At 42.5% G+C, this 22,578-nt stretch overlaps 1 protein-coding gene and 2 long non-coding RNA genes across 5 annotated transcripts in view; 2 read left to right on the top strand and 1 right to left on the bottom strand.

The window, feature by feature from the left end:
- CTTNBP2 (cortactin binding protein 2) overlaps positions 1 to 22,578 on the bottom strand; it is a 148,914-nt gene that overhangs the window by 2,928 nt on the left and 123,408 nt on the right. For 2 of the 3 annotated variants that reach the window (XM_059396519.1, XM_059396521.1), the window contains 8 exons: positions 15,091 to 15,243; positions 14,739 to 14,926; positions 11,270 to 11,448; positions 8,352 to 8,557; positions 7,492 to 7,677; positions 5,134 to 5,197; positions 3,333 to 3,465; positions 2,249 to 2,347 (listed from right to left, as the gene is read on the bottom strand). In XM_059396519.1, coding sequence (XP_059252502.1) covers positions 2,249 to 2,347; positions 3,333 to 3,465; positions 5,134 to 5,197; positions 7,492 to 7,677; positions 8,352 to 8,557; positions 11,270 to 11,448; positions 14,739 to 14,926; positions 15,091 to 15,243 — 1,208 coding nt within the window. The remainder of the gene's footprint in view (positions 1 to 2,248; positions 2,348 to 3,332; positions 3,466 to 5,133; positions 5,198 to 7,491; positions 7,678 to 8,351; positions 8,558 to 11,269; positions 11,449 to 14,738; positions 14,927 to 15,090; positions 15,244 to 22,578) is intronic. The other variant, XM_059396520.1, reaches the window with a different exon arrangement.
- On the top strand, positions 6,208 to 8,416 carry LOC132015767 (uncharacterized). The gene is made up of 3 exons (XR_009403763.1): positions 6,208 to 6,390; positions 7,119 to 7,312; positions 8,337 to 8,416. It is a non-coding gene; the product is annotated as an uncharacterized LOC132015767 (long non-coding RNA).
- LOC132014964 (uncharacterized) lies at positions 17,131 to 21,689 on the top strand. Its single transcript, XR_009403508.1, has 3 exons — positions 17,131 to 18,332; positions 19,047 to 19,211; positions 19,497 to 21,689. It is a non-coding gene; the product is annotated as an uncharacterized LOC132014964 (long non-coding RNA).

The following is a 22,578-nucleotide window of genomic DNA, read 5'->3' as shown; positions in this document are numbered from 1 at the left end:
GCACTGGCCGCACCTCAAAATCACCAGTGAGCTTTTAAACACCCCAAAGTGCAGGCTGCACCTCACACCAATTATATCAGAACCTCTAGAGACGGTGGGGAGCATGATCTGGTCACTGGGGTTTAAAAACAAAATCCTCAAGTGGATTTCATTATGCAAAGATGGGAACTTTTGCTTTCAGGGAGTCATTTGGTTTCCATGAGAAGAAAACATATCAGCATCTGTTGTATTCGTGATTTAAATATGGGCATTTGTTTTTAATTTAGAAGGCTAACCTGCCACCAGATTAATACACCCCACTACTTTCCCTTACTGTTGGAGCAGTAAGGAATTCTGTTGTGAGAAATGATGACTGTTGAAAGTGATTGCAACTAGCCCAGAGAGCTCTTTAAAAAGAATTACTTCCTGATAACAGAAGAAACCGGGCATCTAACCAAGAAATGCTAGCTGAGTTTATCAGGATAGAAAAGAAATAAGCCTGCCAAGTTTCAGAAGGCTGTCCAATGTGTTACTTTGCCCTCTGCTGGCAGGTTCTGAGAAAGACACCTCCTCGCCCTAGAGGAGCCCTTCCACCTGTGTTCAGTGCGCTGCGAAGCAGAGGGAACTGTCCTAATACCTACCTCAGCCCCACCCCACGATGCCTTTGTAAGAGCCCAGACAGTGTAAAAGGACATGTGTTTTTAAAGGCCTCTTTTTAAAACAATGCTGTCCTGAGTTCCCTGAGCATAGCCCACTTTCAGTACTGTACTTTGTGGACAGTACCTTCTTGGGGCAACCCGTACTGTGACAGACAAACAGGAGTACGAAACCTTGTCTCCATTAGATATTTAAACAATGCCAGTTGGTCACTACCAGTCAACATTTTTATGTAGGAAAGTCGCTTGGCCCTGTGGAGAAATAGTGGTTCGGGGTTCTTTCCACACCTCTGTGGCCTTTGCATGGACTGACTGTTCCGCAAGAACCCTAAAGAGTGGTCCTGGGGGCCCAAGAAATGTGTTCAGGAGGGGCAGCTCCTGACCAAAAGGTCTTCCAGCCAGAATTCACAATGGGGACTCCACATCCCCTCCTTAGGTCACTGTCCCTTACATGCTCTCCAAATTATGTGTTTGCCGTGCTTTCTAAACAGTTCCCAGTCGGGGAGACAGACATGGTGATAGTGTGAGCAAGGAAGGTGATGTTCTTCACAGACCATCATGTTATGTATTTTTCATCTGGGATCTCAGCCTTGCCAGTGCTTCCCACCTTCTTTCTTCCCCCAAAACCTACCGCTCACATGTAACTAATTGGGACTAGAAGCTCAGGAAGCAGTGGGAGAACAGGGCTGTGGTGAGCAGCTGATGAATAATTTAGTAGTCTCAGCATGCTCACTTCATCATTCTTCCCTCTGCAACCCTCCCCATCCCAGGTCTTCCTAAGCCGCCACAGGAGAGGTTGAGAACAGGATGTGAACCACACACTCCATGTGACTGGGTGAACAGACCACCTCTTACTAAATGCCTCTGTGAAATCTGCATTCTCACAAAATTACTACTGGGTAAGAAGTCATTATATTCTTCCTGTTCACCCAGGAGTACCACGCTGGGCCATCTCTTGGCACTGATTAACCAATCATAGAAGTTATCTTGAGAAGTTCATGAAGCCTATTGAAATCCTGGCTCTGCCACTTGCCATTCTGACTTGTTTTTAAAGGAAAGTACCACATGGAAACCAATGCATGCTATGGCAAGTTAAGACACTGAACTTTTTGAAGGAGGACTTTTTTTTAAAAAAAGATTTTTACTTATTTGACGAGAGTACAAGCAGGGGGAGGGAGATGCAGCCTCCCCACAGAGCAGGGAGCACAAAGCAGCCCTTGATCCCAGGACCCTGGGATCAGGTCCTGAGCTGAAGGCAGATGCTTAACTGACTGAGCCCCTGCCCAGGCACCCCTAAAAGGACTTTACATTATTTAGCCTGTTAGAATTCTAAAATGCAGGAAAATTTAAAGGTCCTCAAATGAATATATTTTAAAATAGAAGAACCAAGACAGAAGTCATACATTATACTTTTGTACATCATTCTTCTAAGCTATTATCTAATAAACAGTGATCTTTCTAACCTTGATTAACTACTGAATACACTTACCTTTACTTCTCTTTTCACAGCTGTGGTTGAAATATAATTCATGATTCACACCGAAAGAAGATTTGGGAAGTCCATTCCATAGCAATCCTTTTTTGTCTCATTTTGCAGGAAAACGGGCACTTACCTTCGGTGACACTGGCATTCTTGGATTAACAGTTGCTGAAAAGGCAGGGCTGTTCCCTGGACTATCAAACCTCCTTAAATCATCCCTGGAATCAGCAATCTGGAAAAATGACCAATTATCAAGTCACAGGTACACACTCAAGGCACAACTTAAAGTCACTACAGAAAATCTCTGTTACCTTTTTCTCTGACCCTCAGGAGCTCTATGAGCACACCCTCAAGGCCTGGACTACTCACAACAGACTCCAAGGCTTTAAGTGAAACTATAAGAAAATGCGTAAGAAATTATCTCTAAATCAAAAGATGACCAGACGAGCCCTATAGGAAAAAAAAAGAAACTGTCCTGGCAAAATTGTAAGAGTCTAATCATTACCTTGTTTTTCCACTGTGTAAATATTTTAGCTCATTTCTGGCAAGGTTATACTAGGCTGTCAATTTACCTGTGTCCCAGAGATTAGGATGCAAGCGTTTCCGTGGAACCTCTACATTGTAACTGCCTTCTTATCCTTCCTATCAAGTAAAAGGCATTGGTGAAGGATGTCTGGTTCAATTTGCTACAGCTGACAGAGTGCCAAAGCAAGTTGAAATCGATGCTGCTGACACCACCTTTGAGATTCTGGGTCACTGATTCCTCTATTTGGATCTCAATTTTCATAGATTAGAGACTATATGTATTACACAGGCCAAATTTTCTTGCAAGGAAGGCTGTGGCTGTTTCTCTGTCTATAACATGAGTGCTGTGATGACCTCTTATGGATAGGTGACTCTTATACCCACAGTAGAGAAAACAAAAGGAAGAAAAGCCTAGGGAAGGTGTAATTTGAGCTAATGCAATCAACATGCGATTTTAATTTCCGGTCTTTCAGAGGAGTTACAGAACACAGGCTGTACTTCACAACTTCTTTATTATATAAAAGATATTTTGGAAAAAGGGGCTTTCCTAAGCAAGGCAAGGAGGGTTTGATTAGCCATAGTAGTCAATCAGGAATTTCTTTCTGGGTGGAAATGTGTGTTAGGCTCTGGCTCTAGGGTATCTTTCCTGGTCGGGGAGCCAGACTGTGTCTTAACCCCTCTGGGCTGCTTACCTTGCTTATGTCAGATTCGGATTTGCTGGAGCACATACTCTGCAGTTCCTGGACAAGGTCTGCTTCATCATCTGAACCCAGAGAGAGTCTCTGTTCCAAATTCAATGTCAATGATAGATCGTTCTCTAAAGACCTAATACAAAGTTCAGAAAAGAGTTTTTAAATATCCTATAAAAGAATCTGTCATTTGATGGCAAAATTCACTCACAGGATTTCGGGATCTCCTGCTCAAAATTTTATTCATGGAGAAATCTACTTGGTTTAGAATATTCCAGTCTCCTTTCCTTCCCTCTCTCCAAGTCTAAATGAAACTAAGACATGAAACACTGGGTAAGTAAGGGGCAGTGTGATATCCCAGAACAAACTTGGCTCTACCACTTACTAGCAACATGGCCACGGTCACATTTTCTTTCTTTTTCTTTGCTTCCCGTAACACTTCAGTTTCTGGGTAATCAATATGATAGAATTACTGGGGAAATTACATAAGCCGCCCTCTAGAATGGCTTCAGCCATTCGCCTGGCCGAAAGAAACGTGTGTTATGGTTTCCTTTATCCACCTTCTCTCTCTTTATACTTCTCCCTTCTGCAATTCTGTGAACTTGGTTCTAAAGGGTACCTGTCCACTTTATGGGTTACAGGACACACACTTTATTGGGTTACAACGGAGAGCTATTTATACAGTGCCCAAACATCTCCGTTCTATGATTAACCAGATTATCCTTTGCATCTCAAAATTTGTAAGCTGAAATAATTCCCTAGGAGAAACATAATAAAATGATCACTTTAAACACTCAGCACCTAAAACCATGTTTCATTTTAAAATATTGGTCATCTAAAACCTGTTTATAAAAGTTCACAAATGGAGGATTTTATAGTATCTTTATGGCAAATGCATTAATGATCAAGTTTGATTAAAAAAATGAAGCCCTTTTTGTTTTCTCTACTGTGGGTATAAAAGTCACCTATCCATAAGAGGACATCATAGCACTGGTGTTATAAGGAAGGTTGTGGCTGTTTCTCTGTCTATAAGAAAATTTGGCCCGTGTAATACATATAGTCATAGTCTCTAAGCTGTGAAAATTGAGATCCAAATACAGGAATCAGTGACCCAAAATCCCAAAGGTGGTGTCAACAGCATTTAGTATTTCTAACCTTTTCAACAAACTAAAAGGAAAAAAAGTTTTATGTTAAGTTATATTAAGCTTAAAGAATTTTTTTTTTAGATTTGATATGAAGGGGAGAATAAGCTATCCCCAAATGTGTCACTTTGGCCTGTGGGTTATTTTGATCTGAAGTCAATCAAGATCCAGATGACTCAAGGAAAACTTACCTCTCCCTTAAGTACCGAAGAGGATTTAGAATTTATAAAGAGCTACTTCCAGAGCTAAGTTTTTTATCTGAAATACCCACCTGTCTGGCAGGCCAAGCATCTGCTCTTCCTCTCCTGTGGATCAGCCCCTCTGCCTTGAAGCCCCAAGCCCCTATACCATTCCTTAGCTCGGGATGGGAACATAAACCTCAACTGCGTGACTGGCCCTTGAGTCTCTTACCTTTGGTACTCCCAGACCCAGGAACTCAAACTCATTTTTCTCCTGGCACTTTGTCTTATATGTCAGTTTGATTATTAGACCAAAGAACCTACAAGGGAAACTTTTCCCACCATTACACATTCATTCATTAGATTTCAGTTTAACACCAGCATTTGAAAGAACTTTTTAAAAAAAAAAAAAAACATATTAACAGCATTATAGATAAAGCAAACAATACAGGTTTTATTTGTAGAAGTTAAAGGGAAACTTACTTTTGTTTTGACAGAGAAGCATTTCTGTTATAATTCAGCTGAGATATAGCTTTAACTTTAATACCTGTTTAAAGAAAAAATGTCATCATTTTCAATAGAATCAATCATTGTCCCTGTGCATCTTGAACTCTGCATTTAAAAGAAACAGACTTTGGACTCTGTTTGATACTGTTTTGGGACTGAATCCATCTCTTGGGGACTTTCTCCTCAGGGCAGTGGCACTGGATAGAGCTCCCTGCACAGGGATTGCTTTTATAAGTAAATGGTCCCTCTTCTAAAATTATATGAATGCTGCTAGCACAAATTATCTCTAAAGAATGGTTTTGAACAGTTGATTTTAATATATCTTCAGGAAGAGATCATCAGAGACCATCTCTATACTGATTTCTTTGCCCATATTTTTGTTGTCAGAAAGGGTGGCTCACAGATTTCCCTAATGACCGGACAGGTGCCCGGGCTTGGTCCCTGTCTCCTGAAGCCCATGACTTGCCATCATCATAGCCTTTCTGTTTTGGGTCAGGAGAAAAAGAGGCTTTGTCTTCATGGAACTTTATGATAACCCATAGTTACCAGTGTAGAATGCAAAGTGGTTTCTATTTTGATAAATAATGGCTTCAAACCAGTATCAACCCAAACTGTGTAATATCAAATGTAATTACTGGGATTAAAAACTTAACATTATAAAAAATTAAATATCCTAGTTACATACAATTTTATCTTTTGAATGTGGTTTCTTATTTCTAAGAATTTATTTGATATATCAAATAGTTCTAAAATATGAAATTATAAATGATTTTATATTTATATTCAGTAATTTAACTTTTTACTATTTTACATAAGTTTTCTGAGCTGGACTTGATGTTATTGTAAATTCATATTCACTTTATTGCTTTTGTCAACTCTACTGTATACACTGACAATGCATATTGTTTAGATAATTATTTGGCTCAAGCCAGAGGCTGGTCTTAAACCCTACAGATAATTGTAATAAACTCAGAAATGATAGTGAAGAGCCTGGTTGGGCTCTGGTTGGGTATCCCATATCTGAGTGCTTATATGGGATTACAGGGGCATGGATGGAGGAAAACAGCATCAAACTTGCAAGAAGCAAAAACATGGATTGTGGATCCCCATGGTGCCAGGAGAGGTGATAGGGACAGAGAGCCAACAGTTTCTGAACCTCAGTCTTGCTACCTGGAAATGGAGACGCTAATCCTTATCTGAGAGCTCTTTTGCACTACACAGAGGAATAAACAAGTAAGTGGAAGGTACAATCCTTACTGCAGATGGCACCCTGGGAGTCTCCAGGCCATAGGAGGGGGCTGACATGTAATGACTCTACTCCCTGGATCCAACACTCTAACTCTGGGAAGTCAGGACAAGCTCTTAGAATCAAAATATGTCCTATTATACTTTTTTAAGGTGACTGCTATGTTTTTATAAGTAAGCTCTCATTCAGTGACTTTCTATTCAATCATTAAAAAGAAAAAAATCACAGTTCACACGCATGGGGTAATTCAAAACTGCATGTGTTAATATTAAGCTTGCATTTTATGGATTTTTAAGTATGAAGACGTCTGCATGAATGAACAAAAGCAAGTTTTCATGTTTTAAGATTTTTAGCATATTCTCTTCTAGAAACTCTACTTCTATAAAGTGGGCATGAAATTATACATAACAGGGTATGTTGGGGATGAGAGGGCCTCCTGAAGACCCAAAATTACATCTAGGAGAAATAAATGTACAATGCGTATGAGCTTGGAACATCTTTTCATTCTTACTCAAATATGGATTTCCTGTAGGGAAGACAATTTACCCTATTAACAAAGCCAAAAAGAATAGGTCTAACATCAGAGATAAACATTTTTTATCTTGTTGAAAACTTTTTCTCAGAGAGGATGTTTCATTATACTGAATCAGTTTAAAAGTCTAGGAGAACGTAAATCCTAAGAGGGCAGGGATTTTTGTGTTTGCTGTCTTTACAGGAGAAAGAAATGTGTAAAACGGATTCACTCTTGAAGGCCTTACACTGGGATCAGACATCTCTCTCTATATATACTTTAAAAAATTGAAGGCTGGCTCAGAGAGGACCCAGAAAAGGAGAAAACAATGCCGAAGTACAACTGTTGTATTACATCGATTTGATGGTGGATGCCACAAACCAACGATTATTTCCCAGGTACGGGGCTCCCAGATATTTTTGGAAATGTACCTACTACCCTATTCATTCCATGAAAATATGCATTGAAAAACTCAACTTTGTGGAATGCATAGTGAGAAAAGTATAAGCACACCTTCCCTCCGAAAGCAGAGGGCGAGTGCCCACGTTCGTCCTGGCAGATCAGCCGCCTCACTTACCTTCCTCGCTCGGGCCCGGCTTACTCCAGGACGGTGGAGAGAAGCGGCCAGACTTCTTGCGAGGACTGGTGCTCACTTTTCTCCAGGCCCCACTCTCTCCTTTCTTTCTGCTACAGCTGTTGTAGCTTGAGACTATAGATAAAGGGAAAGCTCCTCCTTTGAAATCAGCTACGTGCTGGTCCAGATCTGAAACAATACAAATCGTGTTTTGCCAAAAAGAAGGCCGTGATCATGTGGTTTCACAGTCAAGTAAAACAGAACAATTGCAATTCTCCAGGAAAGACTCTTCAAAATCATGGCTGTGCTTACTATCCTAGCAGGGATGTTGTGACTCAGCCAACTGTACTTGGAGATCTGGAATTATTGAGCCAATAATTTAAAAAGCAAGTTCTCCTATGATCTCATTTATATGTGGAATTTAAGAAACAAAACAGGATCATAGGGGAAAAGCTGAAACCAGAGAGGGAGACAAACCATAGGAGACTCTTAATCATAGGAAAAAAACCTGGGGGTTGCTGGAGGGGAGGTGGGGGATGGGGTAACTGGGTGATGGGCATTAAGAAGGGCACGTGATGTAGTGAGCACTGGGTGTAATACAAGACTGATGGATCCATGACCTCTGCATCTGAAAATAACAATACATTATATGTTACCTGAATTTAAATAAAAGAATTTTTAGGAGGAAAGGCAAATAAAAAAATTTTTTAAAGTTCTGGGACAATGGTGTCAAATGTACATTAAGATCGAGGTAATTTCTTTACTTACGAAGAGAGAAAGAAGAGCTCTCTTGAAACGAATTCAAACAAGTATTATGTACGAGTGACTTTCCTTCCCTCCCCTCCCAGCACCAGCCCACGTACCTGCTCTCTGGAGGGGACAGCCATGCAGCACCGCCTTATTGAGCAAGATGCTGAGAGCCGCTTTAACCACAGCCTGCTGCCCTTGGCTCGGGCGGCTTCTGGCGGCTGTCAGCCCCAGGCCCGGCTGTCTTCTCACAGAGGCTCTTGACAATACTGCTTCTTGAACTCTGGGTGCGATGACAGCATTCCACAGCTTAGCCATCCACCTTGCAAGAGAAGGGCGGTTGGCAGTGAGGCCCAGTCACACCACAAAGGACTGGTTTGAAGAACGTGGAAAAAACACAAGTGTTTCTACAGATACACTAACTTTCCTAGGTAGATTCGAAATAAGTGCAATTGGGGTGCCTGGGTGGCAAAGTTAGGCAGCTGCCTTGGGCTCAGATCTCAGGGTCTTGAGATTGAGCACCGCTTCGGGCTCCCTGCTCAGAGGAGAGTCTGCTTCTCCCTCTCCAGCTCCCCTGGCTTGCATTCTCTTTTTAATAAATGACGTCTTTCAAATAAAAAAGTGCAATTATCCAGTATCAAAGATGTTTGACTTTGCCTCAAAAATATGATGTTTTAGGGGCACCTGGGTGGCTCAGTGGGTTAAAGCCTCTGCCTTCAGCTCCGGTCATGAACCCAGGGTCCTGGGATCAAGCCCTGCATCAGGCTCTCAGCTCAGCAGGGAGCCTGCTTACCCTCCCCGCCCCCTGCCTCTCTGCCTCATTGTGATCTATGTCTGTCAAATAAATAAAATCTTGAAAAAAAAAATACGATGTTTTACAAAGAAGAGTGTTTACGTGTCTTTCCTTTTACCTTCTAAGATCACGGAGAGCAGGAATCAAGGCTTAAGTATATGTTGAATGAATACATAAATAAAATACATGGAAGGGAAAGTAAATTTATAGGCAGAGGTCTAGAAAAAAGATCTCCTGGAAACTGATGTATACATAGCTTAAACTTATTTGCCCTATGTCCTTACTAAGATGCATATATTTTAGTATTTCTGAAATTGGTGTAGATCTTGTACTCTGTGGCAAATGAAATCTGTCTACCCCAAGGCAAAGGCTTAGTGTCTGCCTGTGGGTGTGCTTAGCTCTGCAGAGCAGGGATGGGGTCACCAGCTGTCTCCCCAGATGGACTCTTTGTAGTAACAGCTGTAGCAGTGGGACTTTACCCAAGTTTGGGGCATCCAACAGCAATTAAAATTCCTTTGTTGCAACTTTAAAAAAACACTAGTTTCAAGGCTGTAGAAGCTAAACCGCATCTCCTGCTATAATGAAATTTTCAAAGCTATTACATACTGGCATAAGCCTTTCAAGACTGTTAAAACTCTTACCCAGGTATCAAGCGTCTGTGTATTGTAAGCTTCTCTTCTGTCTAATGATATGTAATTCAAGAGGAAAAAGGAACTATAAGAGGGGAATATAGACAAAAATCAGGCATCAGACCTGCACAGGTACTCCTAAAGGTACTAAGAGGTAAAGATGGTATACGCTTTTGTTTAAAAAAAAAAAACAGTGCTTCCTGAACATGGCTGCTGGGAGACAATATGCATGTGTGCATATTGAGTGTTCACTTCGGTTCTCGACTCTCTTTTCAAGGATGTTAGTTAGTATAGCAAACAGCCTTGGAAGAGAGAGAGACAGTGTCTCCTCCTAGAGCAGAAGGCAGATTTGTTTCCTTACTAGCATAATGAAAGTGATCTTTCCTGCCACGGCAAATGGTGGGTAGATCTGCTAGCACCCCCTTTAGGAGCCTGGGGGATTCTTAAGCTCCTGAGTTCAGCAGCTGGAATGCAAAGCCAGCATCCATCACCCCCCAACCCAGGGCCTGAGATGCTAGGAGAACCACTGTACATGTGACACACAGGCCGGGGCTGCGCGTGAGTGAGGGAGACCTTGGCCTCCAACCCAGCCTCTGCATCTGCAGCAGCCTACCTTGTCAGCTTGCAAGTAGGGTACACGTCTCAGAGCAGAGTCTCTATAGTTGCTGGCAATGACTGAGCTCCAGACAGGAAAGGCCCAAATTAGATCCTAAGAATCCTGAGACTCTGGATGTGAAAAAGCCTTAAATTCAATCATAATACTGATGAAAAAAAGAGATGATCACATGAATAAATGTATTCCTGATCTTTATCAAGAAAATGCTGTGTTATCTTAATATTGTAATTCTTCCTTTTCTCCCAATTAGCTGTTATGAAATTGACCATTTGTTACAATAGAGAAGATAATTTGTGTGCCCTGCTTTCCAAAATGGACTTTTGCCCAGGATGCCAGAAAGTACAGAATCAATGCTAACAGTTAATCACAGAACTTACTAAGGTGGATTGTGACACATTTTTTTCCTCTTGATTTTCTATTTCATTAACTTTATTGCTAATACGTCTATTCCCATAAGCTGTTATAAAGGAAAACATGGCGACTATTTAAGTCTCATTAATAAGGAAGGGTTTTCTTTTCTTTTCTTTCTTTCTTTTTTTTTTTTTTTTGAAAGAGTGAGCAGAGGGGAGGGGCAGAGGGAGAGAGAGAATCTTAAGCAGGCTCCATGCCCAGTGCACAGGGCCCGAGCTCATGAACTGAGCTGAAATCAAGAGTCAGATGCTTAACCAACAGAGACACCCAGGCACCCCAACGAGGAAGCTTTTTAATTCATCAACAGAATGTAAGCTTTTGTGTTTTGTCATAGGGTCCTCGATGACTTTCCCATGTAAACTTTCCCAGGAGAACACCGCACTGCATGTTGAACAGGACTCAAAACTTCTGTAACAGATGGAAACCGCTATTTACTAGTCCTCAGAAAGAAGTCTCCTCTGGACCTACTTAGCAACGGATGAGTCACGGTCCTCCTCTGACAGGAAGCACAGAGCTCCTCACTCTCGCACATCCCGAAATGGCCACAGTGCTGCTTTAAATAGGTAAATGAGAAATGCCACTTACTTCACTGTCGCTTGGGCATGTCCTGGCACTACAGGACAAGACAGGAAATACTCTGGCCCGAGAAGTGCTTCAGGTGTGCCCAGGCGGGCCAGGCAGGAGTTGAGCTGCCGCCAGACAGCCAGAGCCCAGTCGACGGTCTTGCACACAGGATCACAGGGTGAGGGCACCTGACCTCTGAACTGCAGAGACAGAGAGTCTCAGTGTGGGGCTTGGCTTAGAACAGTGCTTTTCATTTTGTTTTTAACAGGTCAAAAATGAAAAACAGAAACATTTAAAACTACAAAACAAAACCCTAGCTGCATCTGAGCCACCTAAGGTAGCTAAAGGAGGGACAGCTAATACATAGAATTATGTGTGTTCCTTGGGATACAGACCTGTGGCTTGTCACAGGAGATGAAAGTGTTCAGACACAAAAGCGCAGTAAGAAGACTAAGAAAATTTACACAAATTCTTAAATACCAGTTCTGCTAGACATTATTATTCACATGCATACAGAGCACTTCACAGGGCCTTGTACATAGGAGGCGCTAAAAAAAGATTCTGACTTCATGAAACAAGGAATGACCTTAAATATTTCAATATTTGGTTAAGTGACAAGATAGTCCATTCTAGATCTGTGGCTTGTTCACCTTGTATTAATTTAAATTTCCCTAGAAGGAAAGTCTCAGTTAAAATGCGAATAACTTCATCAAAATGTACAGAGCTCTGCTGGCATAACGAGATTCATTTTCAAATTTTTAAACATGCCAATTTTAAATGTAAGTATGTAATATACCTAGTCTCATGGTAGCAGTTCTTTTCAGAATTATGTTCTACAAAATCAAGTCCCTTTTTTGTAGTATAGAGGGCTCACAAAAGGACAAAGATTTCTTTAGTGTTAAGAGAAATATTCTTCAATTATTTAGAAATCAGATATAGCAGTTAATTCAGTATTTTACCAGAAAGGGATTCCTATAAATCTTGGTTTTACCAAGTAATTATGATATTAAGACTGGGGGTAGTTTATGAATATGGGTATATCCTACTTGAAGGGATATAATTTAGCCAACTCAAAATGAAAGTGTGGTTCAGCGATCCCAGCAGCAATGTTGAAACAGTATTACTGTGTTACATGAGGTTTTGGGCACTCTTATAATTTCTCTTCTCTTCAAAAGAGGAACAATTGTTTTTCTCTGATATTCCTCCAGCAAGAATGAGATCATGTGCTACAATTAATGACAGCTATTTATTTATTAATACAATTACAATGATTATTAAATACTAGTATGATGCCTGGTATTGTCCTGAAAGGCCTCTGATATGCCTTTCAGGACCTGGAAGAAGAAATTGTGATCAAGGGCCAGCATATGTCTGAGTGCCCCCCAAAGATTTGGTTCTGTTCTGCAGTCACAAGATTTCTGAGGTTTTGCAGGAGTCATTCATTCCCACCGCACATGTACCCAAGGAATCTGTTTTACTAACCTACTACTAGTGACTCTTGGTAAGCAAAAGGCATTATCCCTCCCCTCTGTCTATTCTTCACAGCACACCCCACATTCCCATTCTCAAACAGTGGAGAAAAGAGCACAGCTTAAAGCGTGGAACTTTCTTTTCAAAATAAGTAAAATAAATCCTTCATAAACTATGTGTACCAGTGAGTTGGATGTGGGAGAGGTGCATTTACCTGAAATAGTGTCAATCTACAGAACAAAACTGGGACTTTTCAGAGGATAACATGCAAATTCATGAGGCCTTCCACATTTTTCCCTTAGGTAAACTATGGGCTTTGGGTGATTACGATTTATCGATGTAGGTTCATCCATGGTGAAAAAAAAAATGTATCATTCTGGTAAGTCCTGCAGATTATGCGTGTAGGGAAGCAGAGGGTATATGGGAAATCTGGGCACCTTCCTCTCATTTTTAATGTAACCTAAAACTGCTCTTTAAGAAAATAAAGTTTTTAAGAAAAAAAAACTAGTATCCTTTGTGATTATTTATGTGGGTTTTTTTTTTGTTTTTGTTTTTTTTGGCAAAGAGACTTAAATATTAATGATAATACTAACGGAGGCATCAGTAATTTGCAAAGCTATCCACCTATGACTGTCATTACATACATTTTTCCTACTGGTGAACATGACAGGATGGCCTAGCTTTGGTCAAAAGCATACATTTATGACCAGCCAATGGACTTTAACAGAGCTCGGGGTAGATGATTTCTCTGATTAGGAATTTCAGATACTAATTCACATCACTACTGGAAAGCATAGTTTACTGAAATACCAAAACCATTCCCACTCCCTATTCCTCTCCATTCTCCTCCCGTGATCCCGCACCCAAAACTGCACGCACATCCACATACCCTAACACAATGGACACAGAATTTTGTTCAAGGACTTGGGGGAGCGCTTCCATCTTGGGAATGTAAGTCTAGCTACAATCTGGGGCAATGGGGTGGGTAGAGAACCAGTTCTGATTAATGAAACAGGCAAGGAAATTCTGTCTCTGAGAGTTTCAGAAAAAGATACTTTCTTCCCGGATAAGGACACTGAGAAGGCCAAAGCTCTCTTTCCCTGTGGTGGTGTCCGTGTTCCCACTTTTGAAAATGCTTGGGTGCAGGTGTGGTGTCTCAAGTCCTGCTGACAACCTGCAACCTTGAGAGGAGCTCAGAACACTCCCCCAGACCCAGGAGCTGACATCATGGTGCTGAACAGATGTCAGCAACACCTCCCACTAGACAGGGATTATGGAAGGAAAACATGCCTTTTTGTCAAGTAGGTAACACAGTGGGTGTTGCGTTGTTTACAGCTCAAACTATTGTGATAGAAGATCCTGTCTCTTCCAAATGTGGCCAGTGGTGCTGGATTACGGGACAAAGTCTTACTAACTCAAGCTCTAATGTTTCCAGTCAGTCCTGATGCTCAGATCCTGACTCAACTTCAGAATATTAAATAGCAATGTACTAGGTTTAGTCAGCACCAATTTTGTTATTTGGGAGGATACAGAATATTTTATTCCAAAATAATCAGGAGTCATATTCGCTCTTGAAAATGTGTCAAAAGCTAAAGAATTTTAATTTTTCATGTGACTTTTTTATATTTACTCTAGCACAGAATAACAGTCACACATCAAAACTAGCTTGAGTGGATGGATAACATTTTGAAGGCCCCAAGGAAGCAGTAACTATTCTTAAAACAAGTGATCAGTTTTCTTAGATACCCTTCTACAGCATTTGGGACTTGGAGAGATTCCTTGAGAACAGTTAGTAACAGCAGTAAAACCCATTTGTTTTCCTTTTTTTTTTTTTTTTAAAAATACTTAACATAGTCCAGGAACTGTGTCAAGTTTTATATGCGTTATCTTACTTAACTCTGGGATATCTGAAACTTGCCCTTGCTGAGGCCACATGGTCAGTAAGTGGTAGAACTCCAGACCGCACCCCTGACACTAACACCCCCTCTCCTGGCAAGAAGCTGCAGCTGCAGTTCGTTACCTTGTTCATGACTTTCCTTCGTAAGAACCTCGGCAGCAGGCCCTGCATGGGCTCGCCGTCCCACCGCAGCTGAACCCAGCGGAAATGCTGCTGCACCAGCAAGTCAGAGCCCTGGAGACAGGCCTTGGCAATGGTTCCCATCAGAAAGCAGTTCTCGTGAAAGTAGTAACACTCAGATGTTCCATTTCCTAAAACAAACCAAATGGCCCAACCTCAGCAAGCCATACGATGAGACAGACAAAGTCAAATGAGCCTAAGGAAGAACATGAAGTACAACTCAGACTCTGGGCAACAGAATGCTGAGAATCACACAGAACCTTCCTTTTGGGCAAGCTCTTGCCACTCCCTTTACCTTTTTGCAAAATCCAGGGGCTTTCGGTGCTGCGATTTTCCAGAGGGGCCAGAAAGTCCCCCAGTAACTCAGACAATGAACATTTTTCCAAATTCTCTAAGACGATGATGACTTTCTTATTCATGGGAGACTGTTTCACGGGGATCAGACAAGCTGTGGTCAGAAACAAAATTTATATATACAATGGAATACTATACAGCCATCAAAAGAAATGAAATCTTGCCATTGAGACAACGTGGATGGAACTAGAGGGTATTATGCTAAGCAAAATAAGTCAATCAGAGAAAGAAAATTATATGATCTCCCTGAAATGAAGAATTTGAGAGGCAACATGAGGGGTTTGGGGGGTGGATAAGGAAAAAAATGAAATAAGATGGGATTGGGAGGGAGAAAAACCACAAGAGACCCTCAGTCTCACAAAACAGAAGGTTGCTTGGTGGGCGGGGTAGGGTTAGGGTGGTGGGGTTATGGACACTGGGAAGGAAGGGTATGTGCTATGGTGAGTGCTGTGAAGTGTGTAAACCTGGCGATTCACAGACCTGTATCCTGGGGCTAATAATACATTATATGTTAATTTTAAAAAATTAAAACAAAGCAAACAAAACAAAATTTAGTGATTAAAGCTTTCACAAAACCTGCTATGAGCTGGTTAAAAATCCAAGTCTGAAGATAGAAAGTGTTAGCGAAGATGTGACATAATCAGAATGCTCTTTAACTGCTGATGAAGTAGGAGGACTCTGGAGAAGAGTCTGGCATCGGTTAATACAGTTCCAAGTGTACACATACGATGATCCACTACTGGTTTCACGACAGATCCCAATTAGGATCAACCCCGATTCCCGCTGACAGCAGAACAGATACACAGGAGTATATTCATAGATTGGAGAGGACAGTGAACAAACGCCCACAATCCTCAACATGGACGGTCACAAACAATTCAGTAAGAAGCAAGTCGCAAAAGTACACACATAATATGATTTCAACACATAGAGTTCAAACACGGGCAATACTGAATATAAAATTTAGGGATTCACAAGGGAGTAAAAGTAGTAAAGGGATTTAAAGGTAGTAAAATGATATAGAAAAGCAAAGAAATGGTTATCACAAAAGATGGACCAATGGTTTAGCTCTAGAAGGGTTTGTGAAGAGGGCACATGGCCACATTCTGGAAGTTGGGAATAATCTGTTTCTTGGCCTGGTTTGGTACTTACGTGGTTACTTTATTTAAAATTATTCACTGATCTATAAATATGGGTAGTATGTATTTTATGAATATATATTTCAAAATACAAAAGGTCAGAAACCCGTAAGTGACACTGAAATTACACCTACATGTAATATTCATAAATTACGAAGCTAGGACCTCAGAGAGAGAAGCAGATCCATCCTTTCATTTTACAGACCTCAGAGAGGTTAAAGAGGTTTGACTTGGGTTTCATGACGGTTGTGAGGAAGGACTAGGACTTTGGTTTTTTTTTTTTTTTTTTCAAAGACTTATTTGTTTGAGAGAGTGGGTGTGCACATGCTCATGTGAGAGGGGGTGGGGGAGGGAGAATCATCTGGCAGACTCCATGGTGAGTGCGGAGCCCAGTGCAGGTGTCCACTTCACGACCCTGAGATCATGACCTGAGCTAAAATCAGGAGTTGGATGCTCAAATGATTGAGCCAGCCAGGCACCCCAGGACTTCTGAACCTTGCCTTAGTGATCCTCCTTATGAAAGGGGCATTAAATTGCCTACCGACCCAACACGAAAGATAGAAAATAAATGGAAGGTTGTGATTATATATAGGAATCAAGTAAGTCCATAGATGGAATGTACTTGAAACAGTGCTTAGCACCTACTGAGCACTCCAATGTTAACGCTATAGTTAAAGCATATTACTACTTCCCACATACCAGTGGATTATAACATTTTTAATTTTTAAGATTCTAAGGTGCCTCAGTCTTAGCCAAATTAACCTTGAGAAAAAGAGATCAATTTAAAATACATAAGCAATTTTTTCATGTAGTCCATTTCTCCCAAATATTCATTATAATAGATTATACGCTAGTCCCCCTTGTTACTCTAGACAAATGCATTTTCACTTTCAAAAGAACTCCTTGAACATTATAAATGAATCTCTTCTGAGACTGAAATAGCTTCTCTGCACACTGTGAAGCTTTAAAACTAGAACACTAGAAACAGTAACAGCCCCTCTGGATGCGGTCGTTTTGTGGGGGCGGTAACCAGCATCCACTTGTGCTCAGTCTCTTTCCACACGGATATTCGGTACACAGCGCTTCTCCGCATTCACCTGTTCTTTCAGAAACACACTGACTGTGGAAGTATGATGAATCTACAGTTCATTTCAACAATGATAAACCAACAAACCTTTTCTACGTGGTGATAAAAACCAGAGCGGGCTGAATGGCTCAAGGATCTGCTTTCCTATACCCAAGGACTAAAGGCCTCCATCCTTCCTGAATTTGTGTCGAGGGTACAGCTAGCTCCAGTGGCCTGAAGCCGCGGCTCCAGCCAGACTCTCCATAGGAACACGTATCTGCATTTCCACAACTGTTCATCCATGGCCCTCTTGCTGTATGCCCTAGGCTAAGTGCTGTGGCATACCAGAGGGGACTGGTTCTAACTGGGCGGGGGGGTGTGTGTGTGGCATTTTAAAATGCATCTTTTTCAACGGATAGCATGTTCCGAGGCAGTCAGGAGAAGGCTTTCATTAGCAGAGAATGAAAACGGGGCAGGAAGAGACTAAGCCATCAGGTCAAGGTCAGAATAGATGCAAGAGGGCAGGACGGTGAGGTCAAAGCTGATAAAAAAGCTCCAGTCAGGGCTGGCTAGAAGCCTGGGGTGAAGTCACATCAGTGGCATGGGATCAAGCAGCCGCAGCTGTGGGCAGCGGTCCTGCAGCCACCATGTCCTCCTCCCGGGGCTGCAGGGAACCCTCCCCGGATGCGTCCCTAGATGTTCTGACTTCACTGCGCTGGGCTGGGCCACTGGCACCTTGCGTGCAGCCTGGGGTGAAACTTGAGGATATGCAGCCTCAGAACGCGGCCACAGATGACAGGTGGAAGAACTAGAATGTTGTGTCGGGAGGGAGAAACCACTGGCTCTGGGAAGCCACGCAAGTCTGAAAGGAGAAGGATAAACAGGATTGGATTTCAGCTTTGAGATCGCACTCTGGTGCCAAGAACGCCTTGAGAGGAAAGCCAAGGAAAACACACCTACAGGGGTCTGATTGCTGAGGTGAGTGCAGGAGGTAAGAGTCCAAGGCCAAGGTACAGATCAAAGGGGTTTGAGATGGAGTCAGGAGAGCCGAGGGGCTGGCCCTCTTGAGAGAGGTGCAGAGAGGAAATGTCAAGAGACAGTGCTGCTGTTCCCGCTGGAGAAGAGGCCGCACGGCTCGGGGAGGCCGAGCGCTCCTGAGAAGAGCACACGTGGGGCGCAGGCGTGGGGGATGGGTCCGGTCTCAGGGACTGGAGGAGGGACGCATCCTGTCGGAGAGGTCCAGCGGGTGGTGGGACCTGAGCACGGGAGCAACCGGGGAGAACTGAGGCTGGGGATAAAATGAATACGTTCACGGGAATGTCGGAGATCTCTTGAAAACCACTTAACGTTCTCTTAGGCCCACAAAAAAAGGGCTGTATGGCTCCTCCATTAATCACCCCTTAAACGGACAATCTGTGCCCTAGACAAAAAGGGGGTAGGGCTGCCGTTCAAAGCAGCTGGGTTGGGGTCCCCCTCGTCTTGGTTTATCCTGGTGTCCCATCAGGTACCAACCCAGGGTCAGGGAGACGGGGCTTCTCTGATGAAAAGCTTTGTCTTCAACAATGCCAGTCTCAGGACCTCCTTTACTAAGTCACACCGACTGCTCTAACTACTCAAGTTCAACACCCTAAACTAAGTTGGTCCAAAGGTAAATTTTTTTTTTTTTAAAGATTTTATTTATTTATTTGACAGAGAGATATCAGAAGCAGATGGAGAGGCAGGCAGAGAGAGAGAGAGAGAAGCAGGCTCCCTGCTGAGCAGAGAGCCCGATACCGGACTCGATCCCAGGACCCCGAGATCATGACCTGAGCCGAAGGCAGCGGCCCAACCCACTGAGCCACCCAGGCGCCCGCAAAGGTAAATTTTATTTGCTCAACAGCATGTGCCTCCTTCAGATTATTTAGCGGAGTTTCAGGTCTAACCAAGCCCAGGAGCAGGAAATTTCCAGTCTGAAGGATAAACCAGCCTCTGCTCAGTTGCTACAGAGATGAGAGAGGCTACACACTCCATGCGAGAGCTGGAGATTTCTACCAACGTCTTGCCAGAAAGTTAGTCATTTAGATTCCCTCGCCTTAAATACTTCGAAGCCCTATTTCTGAAATGAATGGACTCTTTTTGTCTGTTTTTGTTCCAACTTTATAGGCTGTGCCAGCCCCACTCCTCTCCTGCGGACCGATGGTCTTCATCAGACACTTCCTGGGCTGGGTTCAGGGCTACAGCCCAGTTTTGTATGACCTTGTATTCAAAGTTCTGGAGATTCAGTTCTAAAGCAACAGTCGATGGTTTCAAAATAATTAACCTACTACATTTATAGTTAAATCCTAACTTCTTTGTGTCCAAAGTGACCACAAGTCTGGATAATCTCCCCCCTGGGATAGAAAGCAGCCTGGCTTTTACAGTCCACTTAGAACAAGGCTGTGCAGGGATGACACCCTGAGTCCGGATAAGAAGCAAGGGACAAACCTTCCGAAAGCCTCAGTAATGTGGTGTCCAAGGAGCTAAACTGTTATGGGGACTCCAACTGCTGACTACGGTTATTACGGTAATTCTATCTTTATTACTTCCAAAAAGAAAAGTTCTCCCAAGGATTCAAAGTGTTACTTTAAAATACCAATATAAGTATCCAAAAAAATTTTTTTTGCTGCTTATTGTCACATGTAATTTCAAAAAGTATCTGTCTTGCTGACCTAACTACATACCTTATCCTGAGGCAAAATCTGATCCAATTCTAATACACCTTCATAACGCCTTCACCGAACAACAGGACCATATACTGTGACTACCTCTCACAAAAGGCAGCATGAAGGGGAAAATATTTTTCTGAATTTTATTTTAATTCTATTTTCTATTTTTCTATTTTCAAATAAACACAAAATAATGCTTGGTAATTTTTTTTAATGTGTTCTTTTGTTCTACATTCTTTTCTTCATGGGAACCTTTTATTTTAGTCTCCATATAAGTTTTAGAATTTTTTTTTTTTTTTTTTTTTTTTTTTTTGAGCTAGAGCGAGCAGTGGGCAGGGGCAGAAGGAGAGGAAGACAGAGAACCTTAAGCAGACTCCACGCCAGTGCAGAGCCCTAAGCAAGGGCCACTGTCTCACAACTCTGTGATCACGACCTGAGCCAAAATCAAGAATTAGACGTTTAATGGACTGCGCTACTCGTATGCCCTTAAACCTAATAATTCAAAATACATTTGCTACTTTTCCTTCTTAGATACTCTGCTCATGTCTTTCTTTTGTTCATTCTCTGTGACTCTCTCTGCTGGCTTTCTTCTGCAGTCATAGAGAGAAGCCCGTGAGGTGATCTATGTGCGTGCATAGTGAAAGCTCACAGTTCAACATCCTAGCCCAGCCTCTTCCAAGTAGTTTAAATCTCTTCCTGTGAAGCAAATAAGGTTAAAATCAGGAAATAAATGTACTCCTTACAAATCAGTATATGCCTCAATTATACTAATATAATTTGATCAATTTAATTTCTTGGTAAAAGCGCAAGAGAAAAACTGACAAGTAATTCCTATTCCAAAGTTATTCTAAAAACTGCAGTGGAAGAGCCTAGGAATATGCTTTTCCTCATCCAAACCTCTGCCTCCTCTACTCACGGCCCTTTGCCATCACCTCCTGACCAAAAGAACAGCCCCTGTTTTCGGGGCCTTCTGCACTACAAAAGAAGTGACACCACACCCATCAATGACTCCTCCCATTGGCTCCCAGGAGGGGACCCTGCCCTACTCAAAACCCTGGGGCCCCCGCCTACTCTACCGAACATGCACTGTCTCCGTGATCTTTCCACTGGTCTCCAGTCAATAGCAGTGGGTCCTAGGGAGCTCCTAAAATGCACGGAATTTTAGGAGATGAGGATGGACAGCAGCAAGGGAAGATCAGGGGCCAGACCCTAAGCTTCGCCACATACGATCAGAGAACCGTAGTGTTTGTCCCATAGCCACTCGAGTATAACAGCCGGGAAAGGACAAGCGCAACTTTAAACTGTAGAATGAACCCCGTGAGCGCTGCGGAGGCTTGTGAGGGGCTGGCCGGAGGAAATAAGCAGCGTCAGGGACGAGACCTCCACAACGACAGGTAGAAGGGCAGCAGCAGGGAGGCGGAGAGGAGAGGCAGGACCAGATTCGCCAGAATTCTGCGCTGACGTGGCACCGAGAACAAGGCAAACTGAGGAATATGTATGACAACGCGCAGGGGCCTACCTTGGGCCACGGCATTCAAGGTCTCAGCAGATGAGGGGGCCTGGGTGGCTCAGATGGTTAAGCGTCTGCCTTTGGCTCAGGTCATGATCCCGGGGTCTGGGGATCAAGCCCCCAGTCGGGCTCCCTGCTCAGCTGGGCCTGCTTCTCCCTCCCCCTCTCCCCCTCCCCCTCACTCATGCTGTCTCTAAATAAATAAATTAATTAAATCTTTAAAAAAAAAAAAAAAAGGCCTTAGCAGACAAACCTTCATTTGTGCCTTACCTTTGTTATTAAAAAGAGAAAAAAATGTATTTCACAATTATAAGCTACTGAGCTGAAGAGAGAATAAAACCCTGCCCCATTTACAGGTGATAGACCACTTCTTACATAACGAGGGTGGTTAAAATGGAGGCTTTTTTTTTTTTTTTGCTTCAGTCTGTTCAAAAACTTCATTTTTAAACTCCAGATCACTCTATCTTTACGCCCTATCATCACCTACTCCACTGTCGAGTTTTGCACCCTCTCCTCTTGCGTCCTCCTGCATGCACACTAAGCAGGCTCTTTCACTTGCGGACACCTGAAGAGGACATAGGACAAGCATTCCCTTTGTCTTTGCCTGTCTACTTCCTCTCTCAGGAGACTCACCCACTCATCAGCCAATAATTATGAGCTTTAAGTGTACCCAGAAAATTAGAAGAGTAAGGTACACGACCAGGCTTCACAGAGCTCACAGTGTGTGTGTGGGCCAAGGCCAAAGCTCAAATAATACCCTCACGGCCTTGACCTATAGTTAGGTGGGGCACAGTTATCAATAAAATCTGCTGATGTTCACCAGAGGAAGAAGTCCTATCTGGAGGGATCAGAGAAGCCTTCACTTGAGGTGTCCTTAGAGAATTTTAACAGGGGCTTTTTCTGTCATTTCCAGAAGGTCAAAAACCACATCTGTTTTATTCAGTACTGTACAGCATAATATTCTGTAAAGTACCTGCGAGGTTGGTAGTCACAGCATATGTGTGTGGGGGGGAGGGGCGTTGTGTATTTA

Source organism: Mustela nigripes, chromosome 4, assembly GCF_022355385.1.
Source record: "Mustela nigripes isolate SB6536 chromosome 4, MUSNIG.SB6536, whole genome shotgun sequence".
NCBI classification, from domain to species: Eukaryota; Metazoa; Chordata; class Mammalia; order Carnivora; family Mustelidae; genus Mustela; species Mustela nigripes.
This window is presented reverse-complemented; position numbering and strand designations above follow the sequence as displayed.